The sequence below is a fragment of the Thunnus maccoyii genome, chromosome 14 (assembly GCF_910596095.1).
Source record: "Thunnus maccoyii chromosome 14, fThuMac1.1, whole genome shotgun sequence".
Classification (NCBI taxonomy): Eukaryota; Metazoa; Chordata; class Actinopteri; order Scombriformes; family Scombridae; genus Thunnus; species Thunnus maccoyii.
Window position 1 is genome coordinate 545287 of NC_056546.1, and position 20809 is coordinate 566095.

Below are 20809 nucleotides of genomic sequence, written 5' to 3' on the forward strand. Positions count from 1 at the left end.
ACTAGTCGTCCAGTAGTTTTAAAACTATGGAGCCTCCAAATGTCCTTTTTGGAAATCCTTCTGGACCTTTTCATGAATAAAACACTGTAGAATTGACACACTATGAGCTGTCTGCTTCAGATGTGAGGCTGGTATTTACTGGTATTTAGTTTACAGCCTCATACTGGCCTCAACCTTTACAGACACGAACACAGGAAGTTATTTACACTGAAAACATGTTTTTATTTCTCTATTGTACTGATTTCAAAGACTTTCTGCTCTGTTTGTGTAACACCTCTGTCACCTTTGTGACACTTTCACACCAAACTGGGAAGTTTCCTGTCTGGCAAGACCTTATAGATCTTTAAATCTATATTTTATATCTATATATTTACAGTCTATGGGCAGACCTTATTAAAACAGATAGTCACTGTGGTTTACAGACATTTTTATTTCTGTATTTAATGTGGTCATTTTAAGCGTTTTTGCTCCCAAACAGGAAGTGGAGTGGAAGAGGTTAAGTTTTGAAATGGACTTTTTGCTTCTATATTAGCAGAACTTTGCTAAATGAAATTAAATAACTAAACTAAATTAAGATATTTATATAATTCTATTTTAAAACGCTGACAGATTAAAATGAACATTAAACTTTGAGCTTGTATATAAAACAGTGTAACACGAGTTTAATACAGTTTATTGTTTTACTTTTTTTAATCTTTTAACTTCAGCAGGAAAACATTTTTCCATCGGATGAGACAACTACGTCACTTCCTGTATCAGCATCAGCCTCTTTAGCCGTTTGTTTGCTAAGCTAACCGGCTGCTCGGTGCCGTAATTCTCAAATATGCTGGATTTAATCGCTTTTAAAAGTAAACTGACGTTCATCGTGAACAATCTGGCCAAGGCGGTGATGTCGGAGAGTTTTACTGCGGCGCATAAAGTCTCTTTACAGAAACAAAACGCTGAAACTGAGGTAAGCTAACGGCTAACTGCGGCTAACTGTGGCTAACAGCTAACTCAACGTTAACTGTTTCGGTTCCGGCAGCTCTCTGTGTTAAAGACAGGAGGGAGTTTTAATATTGAGACACACTTTACTGTTATGATATTAAACTAAAACATGACTTTACTCTCATCATCACATCAAACTACAATTAAAAAACAACGATTTAAGGATTTAGTGTTTATTAGTGAACCTGCTCTCACACTGTGAAACATCATACAGAATCTAACAAACTGTTTAGATTGTAAGTTACGTTTATAAATCAGAGTTAGCTGTTGTTTGGTGGATGTGACAGCATGTATCCCATAATAATAATAATAATAATAATAATAATGAGTAGTGAGGTACAGCTGGTCTTGTTCTCTATGAGTGTGAAGCAGCAGCTTCAACAAACACCTGTGTGTCTGTTACAGGTGAGCAGACACGTGATGCAGCTGTGGACTGTTGTCACCTGCAGATCAGATCATTTGCCTCAAAACAAAACGATGATGATGATGATGATGATGCGCTCACACAATGAAACCGATGATCCTGCAAGATTACAGACGTTCATCTAGTGGTGAAGTTATGACGTCATTGTACTACAGCTGTGACGTCATTAATCAATTAATCACCAACTATTCTGATAATCAATGAATTGTTTTGAGTCATTTTTCTAGATTCTGTGATCGCAACAAAACAAGACATTTAATGACGTCATCAAACAACCGATCGATTAATGAATTGATGATGAAAATGATGTTGAGTTGCAGCTCTACATCGTATGATTCTGTATTATTGTGCTGGAGGTCAGGACCTGAAATCTCTGTCTATGTGTGAATCAGTCAAAACCAGTGTTATCAGCTGGATGTACTGGGAGATCTGGGACCAGAATCTGCTGCTGGATGTAGAAGAAAGCAGGCTGACAGCAGCCATGTTGATTTGGGAGAAACTAATGGATGGATGCTGCCTCGTGTTTCGAATGAACACAGCGATGCTCAGAGAATCTGTGTCAGCTGAGAGGAAAGATGAGATTTGGATCAACGAGCTTCATCGATGACTGACGAGCTCTTAATAAGACAAACACTAAAACAATTTGTGGATCAATGTTTCCTAAAGACGACGTCATCAAATGTGAAAAAGAAACCAGAAAATATTCACATTTAACAAGCTGGAATCAGAGAATTTGGACTTTTTTTGTTAATAAATGACTCAAAACAATTAATTATTAAAATAGTTGTAGATTCATTTAATCGTTGCAGCTCTGAGACGAAAGAAGAAATAAAACCAGTCAAATATATTGACTAGACTAATGATCAGACAGACGAGGTCGTACTGTATAAAACATGAACACAAGAAAATAAAACCTTCTGAGCTGTTTAAATATGTATTTAAATATAGTTCTTTGTGTTTATATGTAATGTTGCACATAAACATCCTTAAAGTATGTGAAGTATTTGTGATGACTGGTGTCCTTTCAGGAGAAACTGGGAGCTCTGGTGGACAGTCTGTGTGTCGAAGCTGTGGATAAAATCCTGAAGATGTTGGAGCTGGCGGCGATGAAGAGGGAGCAGAGGAGCCCAGGAGATCTGAGTGATCCGGTTCAGTGTGAGGAGAGCAGAGACGGCATGATGAAGCCGCAGACAGGTACCGTCACACCTGACGCCGCAGAGTCGTCATCCAGAATCCAGCGGGCTGTTGTTGTAAATGTGAACAAACGGAGCTGCTGTGTTGCTTTAAAGCAGGTGATGTTTTTGTGTGTTTCAGGTGAGGACGGAGGAGGTCGGCGCCCCCCCACAGAGCAGACCTTCATCCTGGTTTACGGGGTCAGTGAGTGAATCCGGACTAACGGTCAGCCGCTGTGAACGAACCTCATCACTGCTTTCTGTGTGTTTCAGAGCGCTGCTGTGGACTCCAAGTGTCTGCTGGTGTCTCTGCAGAGCTCCGCTGATGTGACAGGTGACGTCAGTTCCTCCTCTCCTCCTCCACAGGCCGACCACGAGTACGCTCGCTCGTCCTCGCCGCCGCCCGCCGCCGCTGCAGAGGAGGGAGGAGCCTCAGCAGCAGGCGGCAGGACACAGCGCAGCAGCAGCAGCAGCAGGAAAAGGAAAAAAGACTCAAACACAGCGACTGCGGCAGCGACGGAACCTTCCCTCGGCTGCTCGCAGTGCGGCATGTTGTTTCCAAACAGCGAGCGGCTCGCCGACCACCAGAGGAAGTCTCATCCCGCGTGCTCGACGTGCGGAGCGACGTTCACCGGCGTCCTGAAGCTCCGCCAACACGAGGAGAAAGAGCACGGGCTGCTGCCGTACACCTGCGACTACTGCCCCAAGAGATTCAACCACAAAGCTCACCGCGACCTGCACGTCAAGTCCCGGCACACCGGAGAGAAGAGCTGCCACTGCGACATCTGCGGGAAGGGCTACTCCTGCGTCAGCGTGCTGAAAACGCACCGCATCACGCACTTCGACAAGACCTTCATCTGCGACGTGTGCGGGAAGAGCTTCTACCACGCCTGCCACCTGACGCGCCACAAACTGGTGCACCAGGCGGAGCGGCCGTATCGCTGCTCCACCTGCGGGAAGGGCTTCACGCAGGCGGAGAACCTGCGCAGCCACCAGGCCGTCCACACCGGAGAGAGGCAGCTCTGCTCCGTCTGCGGCAAGAGCTACCGCCGCCTCAAGAACCACGTCATCAGCAAACACTCGCACGAGCTGCCGGCCGCCGAGCTGCCGGCCCGCCGCTCCGTCGTCGGCTGCGACGTCTGCGGGAAGAAGTTCCCCAACCCGTCGCAGTACAGAGCGCACCAGAGGAGCCACACGGGGGAGAAGCCGTTCCACTGCGACGTCTGCGGGAAGAGCTACCGGCTGAAGGAGCTGCTGAGGGACCACCGCTACACCCACAGCGGCGAGAAGCCCTACAGCTGCTCGCTCTGCTCCAAGACCTTCAACCTGGCCACCAGCTTCATGCGGCACCGCAGCATCCACAGCGGAGAGACGCCGTTCAGCTGCCACGCCTGCGGGAAACACTTCCGCCTGCTCACCTTCCTCAAGGCTCACCTGCAGACCAAAGCTCACCTGAAGCAGACGCAGCAGAGGCCGGCCGCGACCTCCGACCTCTGACCTGTCAGGGTTACACTTACACCACACGGCCAAAAGTATGTGGACAGCAACGTGTAGCCTGACTGAGATGGTTTAGTGATATATCAGCTGATCTTTAAACAACATAAATAAACTTCAAGTTGTTTTTTTAATGATTAGAAGTAAAAACGTGTTCAGGATGTTTAGATAATCGATCTGCTGACATTTCCTCTGTTAATGATATATCTGCATGAGCTGTTGTTCTCCAGCATCATGTGATTGTGACATCATGTTCGTTAAGCTGCTGTAACAAACTCCACTCTTCTGCTTTCAGGCTTTCCTGCAGATGTTGGACCCTGCAGGGATCAGTGATCAGGTCCGACTCACAGTTCATCCCAGACCGGATGTGCTTAGTGGTTCCACACACCAAACTGGGAAAAAGGATTTTCTGTTTTGGAGCTGCTGTTGTGTCGTGTTGAAACAGGAAAGAGACACAAACACAAAGCTGGACAGTTCAGATTTCTCTTCACTGGATCCAAAGTTTATCTCAACTCGAGCAGACTGAGCGCTGTGAGCATCAGAGATAAAAGTCAAGAAGAAGAAAGAAAGACAGATTGAATGAAGTGAGATAAAGAGATGAAGTTTGGCTGCTTTTCTGCTTTTTGTGTGAAGCAGTTTAAATAAACAGCTGCTGAACTCGTCACTCTGTCTTTTCTTTAAAACACCTCACAGGTTTAAAGATCTCCTCCAGACGTGTTTTCAGACTGTTTCTGAGATGCTTTTCCACCAAAATAAAGAGTAAAAACCACGTTGTAGTTTGTGTTTTAGTTTCTTTCTTTGTAGAAATGACAGAAAGCAGATATCTCCTGTTAATCAATGAGCTTTAGAGGAGCTGCTAGGTGGATTTAGTTATCTCTGGATGGAAACAGGTTCGCTGTTTCCAGTCTCTCAGACACCAGAGAGTCTGTTTCAGTGTCTGTAGTGTCAGTGATTCTCTGTGTGAGGCTCATTGTTCAGTAATAATTACAGACTGTTTCTCAGTCAACTGGCTGCTCCTCCTGTCATTTAAATCCCGTCCGGAGCCGCGTCCTCGTATTTTAAAGTGGATCTCTGAGTTTTTCTCCTTCAGCTCAGAGTGAAATTAGTTTTTGCTGATCTGACAGATGGAAACATGCTAACAGCAACATATCGGCCTGTTTGAACCAACATGACGACAGAAACAGATGAAAGCATCAGGAGAGCAAAAGCCCATCATTTATCTGAGCATCAGTCAGGCTTTAAAAACAACACAGAACCACAACTGCTGCAATTAAAGTGCTGAACCACATTATTGAGACACTGAGATACTGTGCAGCTTTTTTTATTAACTCTCAACCGTCCACATACAAGTATTTAGGTTTTATTATAGTAAGTAGGAAGTATTATGAGCTTGATGTAGTTAAAGTATTGCAGTAAAAGTACATAAGTATTATGAGCTTGATGTAGTTAAAGTATTGCAGTAAAAGTACATAAGTATTATGAGCTTGATGTAGTTAAAGTATTGCAGTAAAAGTACATAAGTATTATGAGCTTGATGTAGTTAAAGTATTGCAGTAAAAGTACATAAGTATTATGAGCTTGATGTAGTTAAAGTATTGCAGTAAAAGTACATAAGTATTATGAGCTTGATGTAGTTAAAGTATTGCAGTAAAAGTACATAAGTATTATGAGCTTGATGTAGTTAAAGTATTGCAGTAAAAGTACATAAGTATTATGAGCTTGATGTAGTTAAAGTATTGCAGTAAAAGTACATAAGTATTATGAGCTTGATGTAGTTAAAGTATTGCAGTAAAAGTACATAAGTATTATGAGCTTGATGTAGTTAAAGTATTGCAGTAAAAGTAGTGGTTTGGTCCCTCTGACTGATATATTATTATATATGACATCATTAGATTATTAATAGTGAAGCATCAGTGTTAGAGCAGCATGTTACTGTTGTAGCTGCTGGAGGTGGAGCTAGTTTACACTACTTTATATACAGTTAGCTAGTTTAGTCCAGTGGTTCCCAACCTAGGGGTCGGGCCCCTCCAAAGGGTCAGCAGATAAATCTGAGGGGTGGTGAGATGATTAATGGGAGAGGAAAGAAGAAAAAACAAAGTTCTGATACACAAATCTGTTTTCAGTTTTTGGACTTTTTCTCTAATCTTTGATTTTTGCTGAAATATTGGATCATTTGAACATTTATTGAAATGAAAGCATGTGAGAAGTTTAGAGGGAAAAATCACTATTTGGTGGAGCTGTTAACAACTCATAGACATGTGAAATGTGACCCCGACTACACACTGCTTTTTGTAAGACGTCAAAAGCCAAAAAGGTTGGAAACCACTGGTTTCATCTTTAACAATGTGTTGTATTTTCACACTTGAATAATTGTAAACTCGTTCTTTAAGTCTGACTGTTGTTGCTGGAGGAGGAATATTGGTGAAACAAACATGACTGTTGTTATTATTATTATTATTATTATTATTATTATTATTATTATTTCATTGTCAGGTGGTTTAGTCTCTTTGTGGAGTTTTTAATTCATCTTTGGATAAAAACAGATTTATGAAAAAGTTAATTTGTTTTGGTAAAATGAGGAAATGTGTGTGTTGGTGACTGTGGTTAACAGTCAACTAACAGTCAGACATTTGATCAGAAACATCTTCAATTAAATTCTCTGCTCACACTTTGAGCTGTGAGTTAATTTGTACAGTTCAGAGTAATTTTAGATCTTTGTTAATGACTGATGACCTGCAACACACACACGCACACACGTGACTTCAAGTGAAGAAGGCGGGAAGAGCAATCCGGGAGGATCCCTGAAAGTCACCAGAGCAGAAACAGGAAGCAGTCTGATGCAGGGTGAGTGTTAATATTAGCGCTGCAAATAATGATTACTGTCATTATTGATCAACCTGCTGATTATTTTACTGATTAGTTGTTTAGTTGATTAAACTGTGTCAGAAAAATCACAGTGATGTAACGTGACTCACTGCTGCAGTTAAAATAGAGAGAAGTCACAGGTAAGAACCACACAGGTGTTTATCTGAAGTCTGTTTGTTGGATTTTAGTCAGATGTCGGCTGCGGTCAAAAAAAGACCCTCCTACCGTCTTTTCCTGATCACTTTTGCTTGACCTCGATAGGAAACGTCACGGGGTGAAAAAAAGATTTAAAGTAGAACTTAGGAAAAGACAATCGACTGCAGTTACACTGGGCTACGTAGTTATGCGACTACGGATGTTATTGACGTGAGTCTGTCGAAGTGAAACTACAATAGGTGCAACTGAAGTCTCTTAAATTGCATCCACGTTTCCTTCACTGGCGTCTTTTCCTTGCGTTTTAGTCCTTCCAACGTGGATGCAGGAGAGACGCAAGGAAACCAAGCGAGGAGAGGAAACGAGGAAATGTGTTTTAAGAGACTTGAGACGTCCTCTCCTCTGAAGCGTCACGTGAAGCGACGTCCGTTTCTGATGACGGCGACAGCTGATCACAGCTGGATCAGCTGTCAGTCAGCTTTAACAGCTGTAGAAACTTCTGATGGAGTTTGTGTCTGTACACATATGCACTGTGTTAATACTAATAAAGTTATCACCGCTAGAGCAGCTGTTTCCTCTCTGCAGCCTGTTTCCTGTTTAACAAACACCTCAATAAAAAACCTGCATTCTGTATTTATACTGTGTCCTGCTCAGAGGCACAGGAACCATTTCTACTCACAGAATGTGTTTATACTATTTATCGATTATTTGAGTCTATATTTATTGATATTCTGATTGTGAATTCATTATTGAATAACTCAGGATATGATCCGGGTGTCTTCTGAACACTGGAAAATATGTATTTGGCTAAATGTTTCAGGGCAAATGGAAATGATGTAACTCATATCAAACCTGACGTTCAGGAATTTTCAGCCTCACATGTGACTGAATGGAAATGATAATAAATTATATAAAATATAAATGTGTTTAACTGTTATTATGGATCAAATTAAAGTCAGGAAGAGTCTGTCTGTCAGCAAGAAACAGTTTAATGGAGGAAATAACATCATGAAAAGAAAATCTTTCTAATAAATGAAGAAAGTTGTTAATGGTTCTTTTGTTGATCAGATTGACAATTATATATAAAGTTGAGCATATAGATGACAACAATAAAATATAACAATAGCTTTGCTGTTGTTAACTTAATGCAGCCAGGCGGGCAGCCTGCAGCAACAAAACTTTTGTATAATATAAGTTTATTTAAGTTGTCTTGGCAAAATATCTCATAAGTTATACAATATTAGGGTATTTAATATGCTATTAATATATTTATTTATTTATTTGGCAAGACAGACTGTAGGTTACTGCCCCCCAAGGCAAAATAGAAACCTTCTTGTAGATGTGAATGAAACTGTTTTGCAACTCAAAGAAATATATGATACAGAAAATGTTTTATATAGTAATGCTGTACTGGTTACCCCTTGAACAATCCTTTAACTTCCTGTAAAATTAACCTCAAACATCCATCCAAAGCATACCTAAAGTAAATAGAAAGCTGTTCTTGAACCATTAGCAGTACATGCATGATTTTGGTCTCTTTTAAAGGTAACACTGAACTTTTTTCCCCAACAGTCAGAATCACTGTAAGTGTTAGTAGCATTGAGTAATAGAATCTGAACACACTGAAGTAGAAGGTTTTTAATTTCTGCCTGAATAATTTTTGTAAACAGATGCTTGTAGATGACCTATAGCTGTGACTTATTAGCTGGAGAACACAACAGAACTATAGCATGCAGCTTTACTTAGTCCAAGTCCAAATTTAATAATACCACAGAAAATGAATATTTTTCATGTTTTGTTTAGGCATCTTCCCAAAAAAGGCCATTTAGAGATACCAAATGACTCCTGCTTCAGAGTAAAAGATTCAAAAGAAGTGCTATGGTGCAGTTCATTTAAAAGTACGCTGTTGTGATTGTATCTTGAAATGGTTAACAGGCCCCTCATCCTAATGCTGTACTGGTTAACGGGCCCCTCATCCTAATGCTGTACTGGTTAACAGGCCCCTCATCCTAACTCTGTACTGGTTAACAGGCCCCTCATCCTAATGCTGTACTGGTTAACGGGCCCCTCATCCTAACTCTGTACTGGTTAACAGGCCCCTCATCCTAATGCTGTACTGGTTAACGGGCCCCTCATCCTAACTCTGTACTGGTTAACAGGCCCCTCATCCTAACTCTGTACTGGTTAACAGGCCCCTCATCCTAATGCTGTACTGGTTAACGGGCCCCTCATCCTAACTCTGTACTGGTTAACAGGCCCCTCATCCTAATGCTGTACTGGTTAATGGGCCTCATCCTAATGCTGTACTGGTTAACAAGCCCCTCATCCTAATGCTGTACTGCTTAACGGGCCCCTCATCCTAACTCTGTACTGGTTAACAGGCCCCTCATCCTAACTCTGTACTGGTTAACAGGCCCTCATCGTAACGCTGTACTGGTTAACGGGCCCCTCATCCTAATGCTGTACTGGTTAACAGGCCCCTCATCCTAATGCTGTACTGGATAACGGACATTTCAGTTGTAGAGCAAAAATACTTGCTGTGAAGTGCAGCCACAGTTTTACTTTCCTGGCGTTCAGCTAATAGAAAGAAGTCCAGTGGACTCCAGGAAATGTGAAAACAGGAGGCAGTCATTGTGCTCTACTTCAATACATTGTGTTAAAGCATTTTAAACTGACTTTCTGTACGGGATTTGCTGTACAAACAAACTCGCCTTGCAGGTTTCCGTATCTAGCTCAACCAGAGGAAACAGGATGACTGTTTATCACCAACTGTAGCAGCACTAGTAGGTGGTACAGGAAGTAATGCTCACAAGCATCTTTCCTTTTGAGTTGTCCTTGAGAAAGACACTGTATGCCTGTTGGCTCATGATCAGCAGTTGACCTCTGACCTCCCAGTTTAAGCACCAGGAATGACAACGTTGAAGTGTATAAAGTATATGTTCTCATCATTATTATTTTCCCTTCTGGTTTTCGCAGGCCAAACAGCTCCCCTCAGCGTCCAACGTTATCAGCTGACCATTCATGAACTCCTGTAGGGGTATGTGAGGTAAAAAAGTTTATCCTTTAAAGTTTATCCTTAAATGTGCTGTAATACTGGCAGAGGGAAGCACTTCATAACAACATGGCAATGCCCACTGCAAGTGCAAAAATAAAAATGAGATATACTCATGAATTATAGACACCAAAAAACTCACACTTTGAATGTACAGAAGCTGCAAAAACTTTGTTGTTTGCTTGCTCACAGAGGATGTAGATGTGGATAATGTGGATTATCATGTGTTTTGCAGTGGTGAAACTATGAAAATAACCAAGTTATGTGACCTGTTTATCAAGCAGTAAATGATTTACATTTAACATGCACATGTACAAAAGTCAAACCGATAAAGTGTTATTTGATGAGAATTGAATACATGTCCTTCCTATTTAAAATTTCTCTTATTTTCAGCAGGGAGCCGTAATGGCGAAACGTAAAGGGGAGCTCTTGAATACTCTGGAAAAATTAAAAGCAGATGAGTTTAAGAAGTTCAAGTGGTTCCTGGAGGAGGATGACATCCTGGAGGGCTTTAAAGGCATCCCAGTGTTTCAGCTGGAGAATGCAGAAAGGCAGGACACAGTGGATCTAATGATACAGAAACATCAGGATCCTGGAGCTCTGCAGCTGACCATGAAGGTTTTAGAAAAGATCAGCAGGAATGATCTGATGCAGAGTTTGCAAAACTCCTGCTCAGGACCAAATGGTAAGTTAGAGGAAGGAATCTGAAAAGCAGTGTCACATACATTTCATAAATTATTAGATGACCTAAAAGTTACAATATTCTAATGTGTTAACAAAAATCATGTAAAAATAATGTTAAAGATTGATTTGTCATTCTTTTTGGTACCACCTTCATCAAAAAGAAAAAGTAGCAGGATAAAGAATAATTCTTAAATGATTCACAAGCTGAAATAAATTTGGTCAACTGACTTACAGCATGAACGAACAATTCTGTTCCCCTTCTCTACCTGCCTCATCCTTGTTGCTCGCTGCAACAAGTCATCTGTTAGTCTCACTCTCCGTCTTACCCTTGCTGGGAAGCAAGATCCCAAGATACTCGAACCTCCTCACTGGGGAAACCTCAGCCCCAAAAGAGATAATTTAACTTTTTACAGCCTCTTGGACTTATCTCAACCACTTCACACTTGGCTACAAATAAGATAAGATATGATACGATAAGACTTTATTGTCCCAGAGGGAAATTTACCTTGGACACACAATGCTTCTGCTGTGCAGTACCAAATAATTCAACATTACTGCAGATCATACATCTCATAAATACTGTGATTAAAAAGTAAATTGGAGAAGGAGATTGCACTTCAGTGGGATTCTCAGTGAAGTGCTAAACCCAAAATCCATTAGGCATGTTCCAAAAATATAGTAGCATATCTCAAATTTCCTCTCTCAATGAGGACAAAATATTTGACAAACATTTCACTTGTTTATTTGACTGACATCACATTAGAAAAACGCTTACGCGTTTTGGCAGAGAGCCTTCTTCAGAGCGTTTTAAGTATACAGGTTCAATTCAGTCATATATATACAAGGGCAGAGATAATACACAGCTGGGAATTGGACCCAATTATTTGGGAACCGATTACTTTTCTTATCCTGTGGTTCTAGATACAGGGACCAAATTACAGACAAAATGGAACTTCACAAAACACTGACCATCGTTGATTCACTATTAAGAACATACACTAGATGGCAAAATCAATTATTGGGATTTAACCATAGAAAGGTTGAAACTGGAGCCATTCACACTTCTATTTATTGAAAAGGCATGGAACGCAATTAAATATTGCATGCTGCTAGCAATCATCCCAAACATCGAAAGGATATTAACCCAGTGGGACAGTTTTTGAGACTCAAACATAACTGCTCAGAACTTGATGACTATGACTCCAAAAAAAACATCATGGTTACTAGGTTCAAGGAAAGAGGCTATGCCTCCAACTCTATTCAGAAAGCCATACAACATGCCAATACCACCTCTCACTCTGATCTCTGGTCTAATGCACAAAAAACAAAAAATCAAAGTCAGGCTTGTTTTTCTACTGAATATAATCATTGTGCTTCACAAATAAAAGAGATACTCAAGAGACACTGGCATGTGCTTCAAGCAGAACAATCTTCGAAAGACTTTGGCAAATCGCCACGCCTTTTCTCATTCAGGAGAGCACCTACAATTAAAAACATTGTCATGTACAAAAATATGACTCATGACAAAACCACATGGCTGACTACAACTGGCATGTATAGATGTGGTAACTGTGCCTGCTGCAACAATATAACAAATACGAAATTGTTCAATCATCCCCACACTGGGAGGAAAATTCTTGATGAGTCAGACATAACTCAAAGACCAACAAATACTGGCGGCTCTGAGACATACAGTACTTCCTGGAGGAAGTACCCCAGAGTTTCACACTGGGGGTAATTTGGGCAGTCATCATAAGATTATTGAAAGACTGTGGGTCTAACTGTGGAAAACATAAATGAACTCTTGTCAGGTGGGCAGTGACATGATTCTGACGGGTGGTCCTACAGAGTAACTGTTACTGGTTACTGTAATGGGGATTTTGTATCAGAGAAACTTTGTTTCACTATGAATGAAAAATGCGGTGCAAATTAAATTTATTTGTATTATTTCAGCAGGTAGATTTCTCCTGGAGAACATCAAATCCTCCGCCATGTATACACATAACATTTACTTAACAAAAGACTGTAGATAGGGAAAGTTAGTTTTACACAGAGCAATTTATCCTTGTATTTAAAGTCCAACTAAAACTGAAACTGACAAAGTGTCCTCTAGAAGTGTAAGTAAGTCGGTTTCCACCACTTAACATTTTACTGTTTGTTGAATTCAGACACATTCATGCTGTGAGGAAAAGTTCTGACTCAGTTCTGACTAACATGTTTTCTATCACTAATATAGATAAAATGAAGACATGCTTTGATAATAAGGTCAGTGTAGAGGAGAAATATGATCACTGATTTGTTGCCTGTTCACAGACTTACAGTAACCAGTTTACTATTGTGCATGTTAATATGTTCCCCGATCACCTTCTCTGAGTAACCTGGTTAAGTAAGTGAATATAAACACACTGATAGATGTTCAGATCTATATTTTTCTTCTCTTTCAGCAGATGGTGATCTGCAGGAGGTTTTAAATAAATATAAGATCAGTCTGAGATTGAGATGTCAACATGTGACTGAAGGAACTGATGAATCAGAGAGTGAAACCCTCCTCAACAAGATCTACACTGAGCTCTACATCACAGAGGGAAAGAGTGAAGATGTTAATACCCAACATGAGGTTTGGCAGCTTGAGAAAGCTTCCAAGACAGAGTCCCTCCATGACACTCCAATCAAGTGTCACGAGATCTTTAAAGTCTTACCCAGCCAACATGAACACATTATCAGAGCTGTCCTGACGAACGGCGTTGCTGGCATTGGAAAAACCTTCTCAGTGCAGAAGTTCACTCTGGACTGGGCAGAGGGCTCGAAAAACCAAGATGTCAGTCTGATGATTCTGCTTTCGTTTAGGGAGCTGAACTTGATCAAAGATGAGCAGTACAGTCTCCTCATGCTGATCCATGAATTCCATCCAACATTACAGAAGGTCACAGCAGAGAAGCTCGATGACTGGAAAGTTTTATTCATCTTTGACGGCCTGGATGAAAGCAGACTTTCACTGGATTTCAACAACAGGAAGGTCGTGTCTGATGTCACACAGAAGTCATCAGTCAACGTATTGTTGACAAACCTCATCAAGGGTAATTTGCTTCCCTCAGCTCTCATCTGGATAACTTCTCGACCTGCAGCAGCCAATCAAATCCCTCGTACATGTGTTAACAGGGTAACAGAAGTACGAGGCTTCACTGACGCCCAGAAGGAGGAGTACTTCAGGAGGAGATTCAGTGATGAAGAGCTGTCCAGCAGAATCATCTCACACATCAAGACATCCAGGAGCCTCCACATCATGTGTCACATCCCAGTCTTCTGCTGGATCACTGCCACAGTTCTGGAGCACATGTTGACGACAGACCAGAGAGGAGAGCTGCCCAAGACCCTGACTGACATGTACTCACTCTTCCTGCTGGTTCAGACAAAGAGGAAGAAGCACAAGTATGATGAGGGATATGGGACAAGGCCACAGGAGCTGACGGAGGCTGACAGGGAAGTTCTTCTGAATCTGGGGAGGCTGGCGTTTGAACAACTGGAGAAAGGAAACATCATGTTCTACCAGAAAGACCTGGAGCAGTGTGGTCTTGATGTCACAGAGGCCTCAGTGTTATCAGGAGTTTGTACAGAGATCTTCAAAAGAGAGAGACTGATCTTCAAGAAAACAGTCTACTGCTTTGTTCATCTGAGTGTTCAGGAGTTTCTGGCTGCAGTCTGCATGTACCACTGTTACACCAACAGCAACAAAGAGGTATTAGAGGACTTCCTGGGAAAAAAACACAGTGACTCATCTCTGGATGGCTTCCTGATGGGCATCATGGAGAAATCTTTCAACAGTAAAAATGGCCACCTGGACCTGTTTGTTCGCTTCCTTCATGGCCTCTGTCTGGAGTCCAACCAGAATCTCTTAGGAGGCCTGCTGGGTCAGACAGAGAACAGTCCAGAAATCATCCAGAGAGCCATCAACAACCTAAAGGAGATGAACATGTACGAGAAGTCTCCTGACAGAAGCATCAACATCTTCCACTGTCTGGTGGAGATGAACGACCAGTCAGTACATCAGGAGATCCAAGAATTCCTGAAGTCAGAGAACAGATCAGAGGTGGGACTCTCTGTGATCCACTGCTCAGCTCTTGCCTACATGCTGCAGATGTCAGAGGAGGTTCTGGATGAGTTGGACCCGTCGAAGTACAAAACATCAGTGGAGGGGCGACTGAGACTGATCCCAGCTGTGAGGAACTGCAGAAAGGCTCTGTAAGTCCAGATTTGATTTATTGTTGGGCCTGGCTGCAAGTTTGGTTATCAGCAATAATTAACGATTATCAAAGATAATCGTTAATTATTAAAATCAATAAAATTATTAATAAGAATTAATAATAACGGGGCGCCACCCTGGACTCAGGGAAAAAGATAGCCAATTCAGTCTCAAAGTGTACTAATCTATGAATTTGGGACTTTGATTAATAATTAATTTAATAACTATAAACAAAATCACCATATCAATAGCTAGTTAAGGTTGAAGGATTTGGAGTTCTTTACAGAGCAGGGGTTGGCAAAACTCATTCTTGTGCAACATTAAAACAGACAACAGGTATATCCAAAATCATTTATTTAACAAAAGGGTAAAAGCAACACACAATACTAATCTAGCCAAGTGTACCTATATACGAGTGTATGTGTGTGTGTGTGTGTGTGTGTGTGTGTGTGTGTGTGTGTAGGGAAGACAATAGCAAGATGGCTGCAGTCACCTGGTGACTGAGCACATGGCATGCCGACAATTTGGCTGATAAAGCGAACTACAGAGATAAAAGGCCAGACCATGTGGTGTCTTGAACCACATGTGCTGCCTGAACCAAAGTTCGCCAAACTAGGTTTTAACCTCTAAACTGTGTGATTCTCTATTCAAGGCCAATCGGTGTATGCTAAAGGTGCCAGGTTAAAATGAGGTTAGTTGCATGCAAGGCCTAGTTACTGGATGTAACATGTGTTAAGCATGCTAACATTAACCTAGCGGTGTGGCTATGCAGTAACCTGACTATAGGCAACAAGGACATCACAACAACAGTTCAATGTATAACCTTAACCAAATCAATACACGTACAGTACATTGTTTGAGTTAAACATTCTTGCTTAGCCGCACCATGCTTCACTGTGTTGCTAGGCTATGCCCAGTTGTTACCAGTCCAGGAAGGAAGAGATGCTTTGTGGCGTTCTGCTTTGTAGCTGGTGAATCCGTGGGTGAGTCAGGCTGAGAAGGCTTTGGCTCTGAAGCTGAAAGATGCAGGCGTTGCTGGGGAGACAGCACTCCAGTCATGCAGAGGGCCCAGGTCACTCCTTTGTGTAGAGTTAGCGGCAAGCTAACTCCATTTCGCGGCACCTGTACATGTTAAACTGGCCAGCAGACTTGTGTGTTAGCTGTTGGCACAAGGAAACTTAGTTTCTGAGTCTGAGGCAGGCTCTTGCGTCTTCTGCCGTAAAGAAGACTGTGTGTGTCTGCTGTGAGCAGGCCACACAAGAGATCAGAGAGCTGCTCCAGCAGCTGCTGGAGGTGTGAAAGACCAAGGAGAAGGAGAGCAAGGAGCTGTTTCTGCTGCAGCTCATGGAGAAAAGACAAAGAGGGGAATCTCTAGTTTTGATAACCTGGATCCATGGGTGGAGCTTCACACTCTGGGTGCGAACCCCCAGGGCTCAGGTTTCTTGGAGTCTTGAAACATGTGGTAAACTGTGGTCCACATGTAGTCCCAACATTATCATTATAAATCGGTGTAGATAGTAGTTTAATTCCTCAAATATAAATAATATAAAATTCTTATTATTGTTGAAATAGCTCTCTACTTGTTTATAACCAAAATAATGTAGTTATATTTAGTCTCAGATGTTTTTGAGCTTGTTTCAAATGTTGTGAGTGCAAATAATGTTTTTTCAGTTGGTTGTGTTTATAGCTGTTAAGTTGACGAATACAGTTATTCTATTTATTTCTACTAATTATTGGATTTTACAGGTTTTTTCCTATTTATCTTCCTTCGGGTGATGGAGGCGTCAGTCAAACCTGGTGAAACAAATGAAGTACTTTAGAGGTTGTGGTTGAGGATTTATTACAGCAGCATTTTATCACAACAGTAATAAGTGAATGCAGTAAAGTTATTGCATGAACAGGTTTTGCAAATAATATATAATCAGACATACAGGTAATACCTGATTTTACACACACTTTAATAATAATAATAATAATAATAATCATCATCATCATCATCACAATGATGATGAGTATTTTATTATTATAAAGAAAAGATTAATTATTAAATATAATTTAAATTGAGTATGTTGCTGGGACATATGGGAGGCAGAGCCTTCAGCTATCAGGCTCCTCTCTTGTTGAACCATCTTCCAGATTTGGTTCCTTCCTTTTTGATAAAGCTTATAGTTAGGGCTGACTAAGCTCACCTTGGACCAGCCCTTAGCTATGCTGCTATAGGCCTAGACTGCCGGGAGACTTCCCATGATGTCCATGATACCAGCTGTTCCTGCTGTTGTTGCTGTTTGTTGCTGCTAGTCATGCATCTGTTGTTGTTGTTGCTGTTGCTGTTCTGCTTCTCTGTGCCCCCCCCCCACCCCACTCCACCCCACCCTCCTCTCTCTCTCTCTCAACCCATCCAGTCAAAGCACAAGGCCGCCCACCTAGAGCCGGGTTCTGCTTGAGGTTTCTGCCCATTAAAGGGGAGTTTTTCCTTACCGCTGTCGCCAAGTGCTTGCTCATGGGGGAATTGTTGGGTCTCTCTCTCTCTGCAAATTAAAGAGTATGGTCTAGACCTGCTCCATGTGAAAAGTGCCCTGAGATGACTTTTGTTGTGATTTGGTGCTATATAAATAAAATTGAATTGAATTGAATTGAATAGTGGTTTGGTAGCGCAAGTCATTGAATCAGCAAACTGATTCAGTAATGTCACTTATACAACAATATCTAAAATTTCCTAACATTAACCAACATTAGCCTCTGTAAACTACTGGTCATACAAGACAAAACCCCTGAGTGTGTTGAACTCAGCAGTGGTGCCTTTTATTTCACATGAATTCAACTTTTTATTTTAAAGAGGGAAGTTGTGTTACATCATCTTGTTTTTAAGTCTTTCTTATATTCTGTTGGTCACAGAAAGAAACTCTCAGGTGTTTTCTCTCTTGTTGGTGTGGAGCAGAGTAGTAGCAGGAAATGCACAGAGGTCCGATGAATATATAAGAGCAGAATGGTAGAATTCAGACTGTGAGAGAGATCTTATACACATTAAAGGTCAATGTTATATTTTAATGCTGATACCCTGATAGTATCTTTCTGATGACATCATGTTGAAAATAATTCAACCTTATTGGTTTGTTAATTGTGTTTGTGTGCTGAATCAGTTTTTTAGATTCTCAGAAAAGAATGTTGACACCTAAACATCATGCAGTCTTCTGTCACGCACATCTAAATATTTAATCACATCAATATTTAATTATGTACAGCTCTAATAATGTGAAGCCATTTGTTTGATTTGTGTTTGTCAACAGTCACTTAATTTTCCTGCTTATGGATGTGAACCTGAGAGCAGCAGGTAGCAAAGAGAGATGATCTTTCTCAACTGTAACTGTTCACTGAGTTGAACCGAGTAAAAATATCCTGGAGTCAAATTAAAAATAGTGGACAGTAAATCTAAAATCTAATCAACTTTAACTTTGTTAGCATGAGGCCATATTGATTTTAAATCCTCTAAATTAAAGCAAAACAAAGATTTAAAGTCTGCAGATCTGCAGTGATGAGAATTATTGATTCATTCAAGCATGGTGAGATACAATTAGCTGAACTAGGCGTGCACTGGTAGTCTACTGGTTAAGGTGCATGCCACATAACCAAAATGTCTGCAGTTTGATTCCGGCGGTGGTCTGTCTCTCTCTCCTCTTGTTTCCTGTTATCTCTCAACTCTCACCTTCCATTAAAGGAATAAAATGCCCCAGAAAAAATGTTAATCAAAATAGGGAATGTTAATCATCAAATGCATGAAGTAAATATAAACTATGCTTTCATGGTAATGTATGTTGTAATATATCTGTCATTACAGACTTTCTGGCTGTTGGGTCACAGAGACTCACTGTGAAGTTTTGGTCTCAGCTCTGAAGTCCAACCCCTCCCATCTGAGAGAGCTGGAGCTGAGTAACAACTGTGACCTGCTAGATTCAGGAGTGAAGCTTCTGTGTGCTGGACTGGAGAGTCCAAACTGTAGACTGGAGTCTCTGGGGTCAGTTAATTTGCTGTAGCCTTAGTAATTGTATATATATATATATATATATATTCATTCAATTCAAATCCTTCGCTGAAGTTTTAAATGTTTGGTTCATAAATTTTCAGGATTTACCTGAGCATCTGTAATAGTAAAAATAGTAGTAAAGTAAAAATGAAGTGTACTAAAAATGACTCCCAAAGATTAAACTAATTTGATAGCTCATTGATGAGGACATAATAATGTTGAAGTGTACATTTAACAGACCCAAACAAATCTGATTGGATTATAAATGTATTTTTTATCTACATTTATTCTTTATACAGATTGAGACGCTGCAGGTTGACAAGTACCAGCTGTGCTTCTCTGGCCTCAGCTCTGAAGTCCAACCCCTCCCATCTGAGAGAGCTGGATTTGAGTGGAAACAGGCTGCAGGAATCAGGAGTGAAACTGCTGTCTGATCTTAAGGAGAGTCCAGACTGTAGACTGGAGACTCTGAGGTCAGTAGAGTTGGAGTCAGTCCATGCTGGTTTCAGCAGTATTGTGTTAAACATAGTAAGTATCAAAGCAAAGATCCAGTATTTCCTGGTGAACCCCTAACCTTCTCATTGGCTGCTTTCCTCAGTGAAGCTGTGAGAGGAGAATGGTGACAGGCTTCAGGATTGGACAGAAAGACACACAGAGAGAGAGAGAGAGAGAGAGAGAGAGAGAGAGAGAGAGAGAGAGAGAGAGAGAGAGAGAGAGAGAGAGAGAGAGAGAGAGAGAGAGAGAGAGAGAGAGAGAGAGAGAGAGAGAGAGAGAGAGAGAGAGAGAGAGAGAGAGAGAGAGAGAGAGAGAGAGAGAGAGAGAGTCAGCCAATCAGATCAGCCAGAAGATTGTTGTGATCACGTGTTCGGGTTGATGTGAAGATGACTGTTGTTGTTGTGGTCATGTCTGCAGGAAATAAAGCTGGATTACAGCTGACAGCCTTACAAGATGTATAGAGACAGTGGTCCTCATCATCAAACTGTCCTACCATCAAATCTGAGCTGAAAGTGTTTGTTCTCTCATTTCAACACTAAAGAATTACGTTTAGTAACCATGTAGTCTTTATACAGACCAGAACCTCTGCTGAAGTCCAGGAATCACAACAGGTGTTTAGCTGAGAGCTCTGACTGATTGTCATGTGATGATTTAACAGCAGGAAAGATCTTCAAATCCCACAGAGACTCTGTAGTTTTAAACTTTTCTAACAGTTCACATGTATCAACAGTAAATCCATCAGTAAACTGATGAGTGAATGTCTCAGTTTCTGCAGTAATGATGTGTTCATGACTCTCAGCACTCTATTTCTTCTGTGTACTTGAGTGAAATCTGCAGAGTAAACAGACTTGATAGCAAAAGTCTGTGCAGGTGTGTGAGCTTGGAGCTCAGTGTGTTCACTCCAACACGTTAACATGATAGCTGAAAGGAAGCAGGCTACGCTGCACAGCTGTTCCACTTCTGGTCTGAACAGGACTGAAGTCCCTGCTGCTCTTTATACTGGATGTGCTGCATCACTGACTGACAGCTGATGAAGTCAGTCTCACTAAACACTGATTTATGACCTCTGTTGTTTCTTCTTCTCTCATCAGATGGTGATGATCTCTGTCAGAGTGTGAGTGAACATCCAGGAGTGTGTATTGAGCGAGGATCAGCTGGATCCTGATGATCCATCTAGACCAGAGTCTGGATCTGGATTTTCTCATCTTCACTTGAGTCTCTT

The 20809-nt window shown here is 41.2% G+C and overlaps 3 protein-coding genes across 6 annotated transcripts in view; all 3 read left to right on the plus strand.

Annotated features, from left to right (window-relative positions):
- LOC121911176 overlaps positions 1 to 20809 on the plus strand; it is a 374983-nt gene that overhangs the window by 40001 nt on the left and 314173 nt on the right. The window lies entirely within an intron of this gene.
- Positions 726 to 4464, plus strand: LOC121911204 (zinc finger protein 135-like). 2 transcript variants are annotated; one of them, XM_042432481.1, is made up of 5 exons: positions 726 to 952; positions 2440 to 2605; positions 2726 to 2784; positions 2857 to 4115; positions 4373 to 4464. In XM_042432481.1, the coding sequence occupies exons 1-4, from the start codon at positions 824 to 826 to the stop codon at positions 4078 to 4080; spliced, it is 1578 nt and encodes a 525-aa protein (XP_042288415.1). In that variant the 5' UTR covers positions 726 to 823; the 3' UTR covers positions 4081 to 4115; positions 4373 to 4464. The 2 variants fall into 2 exon arrangements, with proteins under 2 accessions (XP_042288415.1, XP_042288417.1); XM_042432483.1 differs by having other exon boundaries at positions 2950 to 4115.
- Positions 6825 to 15074, plus strand: LOC121911188 (protein NLRC3-like). 3 transcript variants are annotated; one of them, XM_042432452.1, is made up of 4 exons: positions 6825 to 6921; positions 10072 to 10141; positions 10541 to 10832; positions 13276 to 15074. In XM_042432452.1, exons 3-4 carry the CDS (start codon positions 10553 to 10555, stop codon positions 15072 to 15074), a joined length of 2079 nt encoding a protein of 692 aa, XP_042288386.1. In that variant the 5' UTR covers positions 6825 to 6921; positions 10072 to 10141; positions 10541 to 10552. The 3 variants fall into 3 exon arrangements, with proteins under 3 accessions (XP_042288386.1, XP_042288387.1, XP_042288388.1); XM_042432453.1 differs by having other exon boundaries at positions 10544 to 10832; XM_042432454.1 differs by having other exon boundaries at positions 10072 to 10132; positions 10544 to 10832.

Bases quoted from the DNA above. Each gene is read 5' to 3' on its own strand.
- LOC121911188 (XM_042432452.1), top strand. From the start codon at position 10,553: ATGGCGAAACGTAAAGGGGAGCTCTTGAATACTCTGGAAAAATTAAAA. The intron at 10,833-13,275 runs GTAAGTTAGAGG...CTTCTCTTTCAG, and splicing joins CTCCTGCTCAGGACCAAATG to CAGATGGTGATCTGCAGGAG.
- LOC121911204 (XM_042432481.1), top strand. From the start codon at position 824: ATGCTGGATTTAATCGCTTTTAAAAGTAAACTGACGTTCATCGTGAAC. The intron at 2,606-2,725 runs GTACCGTCACAC...TGTGTGTTTCAG, and splicing joins CATGATGAAGCCGCAGACAG to GTGAGGACGGAGGAGGTCGG. The intron at 2,785-2,856 runs GTCAGTGAGTGA...TGTGTGTTTCAG, and splicing joins CCTTCATCCTGGTTTACGGG to AGCGCTGCTGTGGACTCCAA.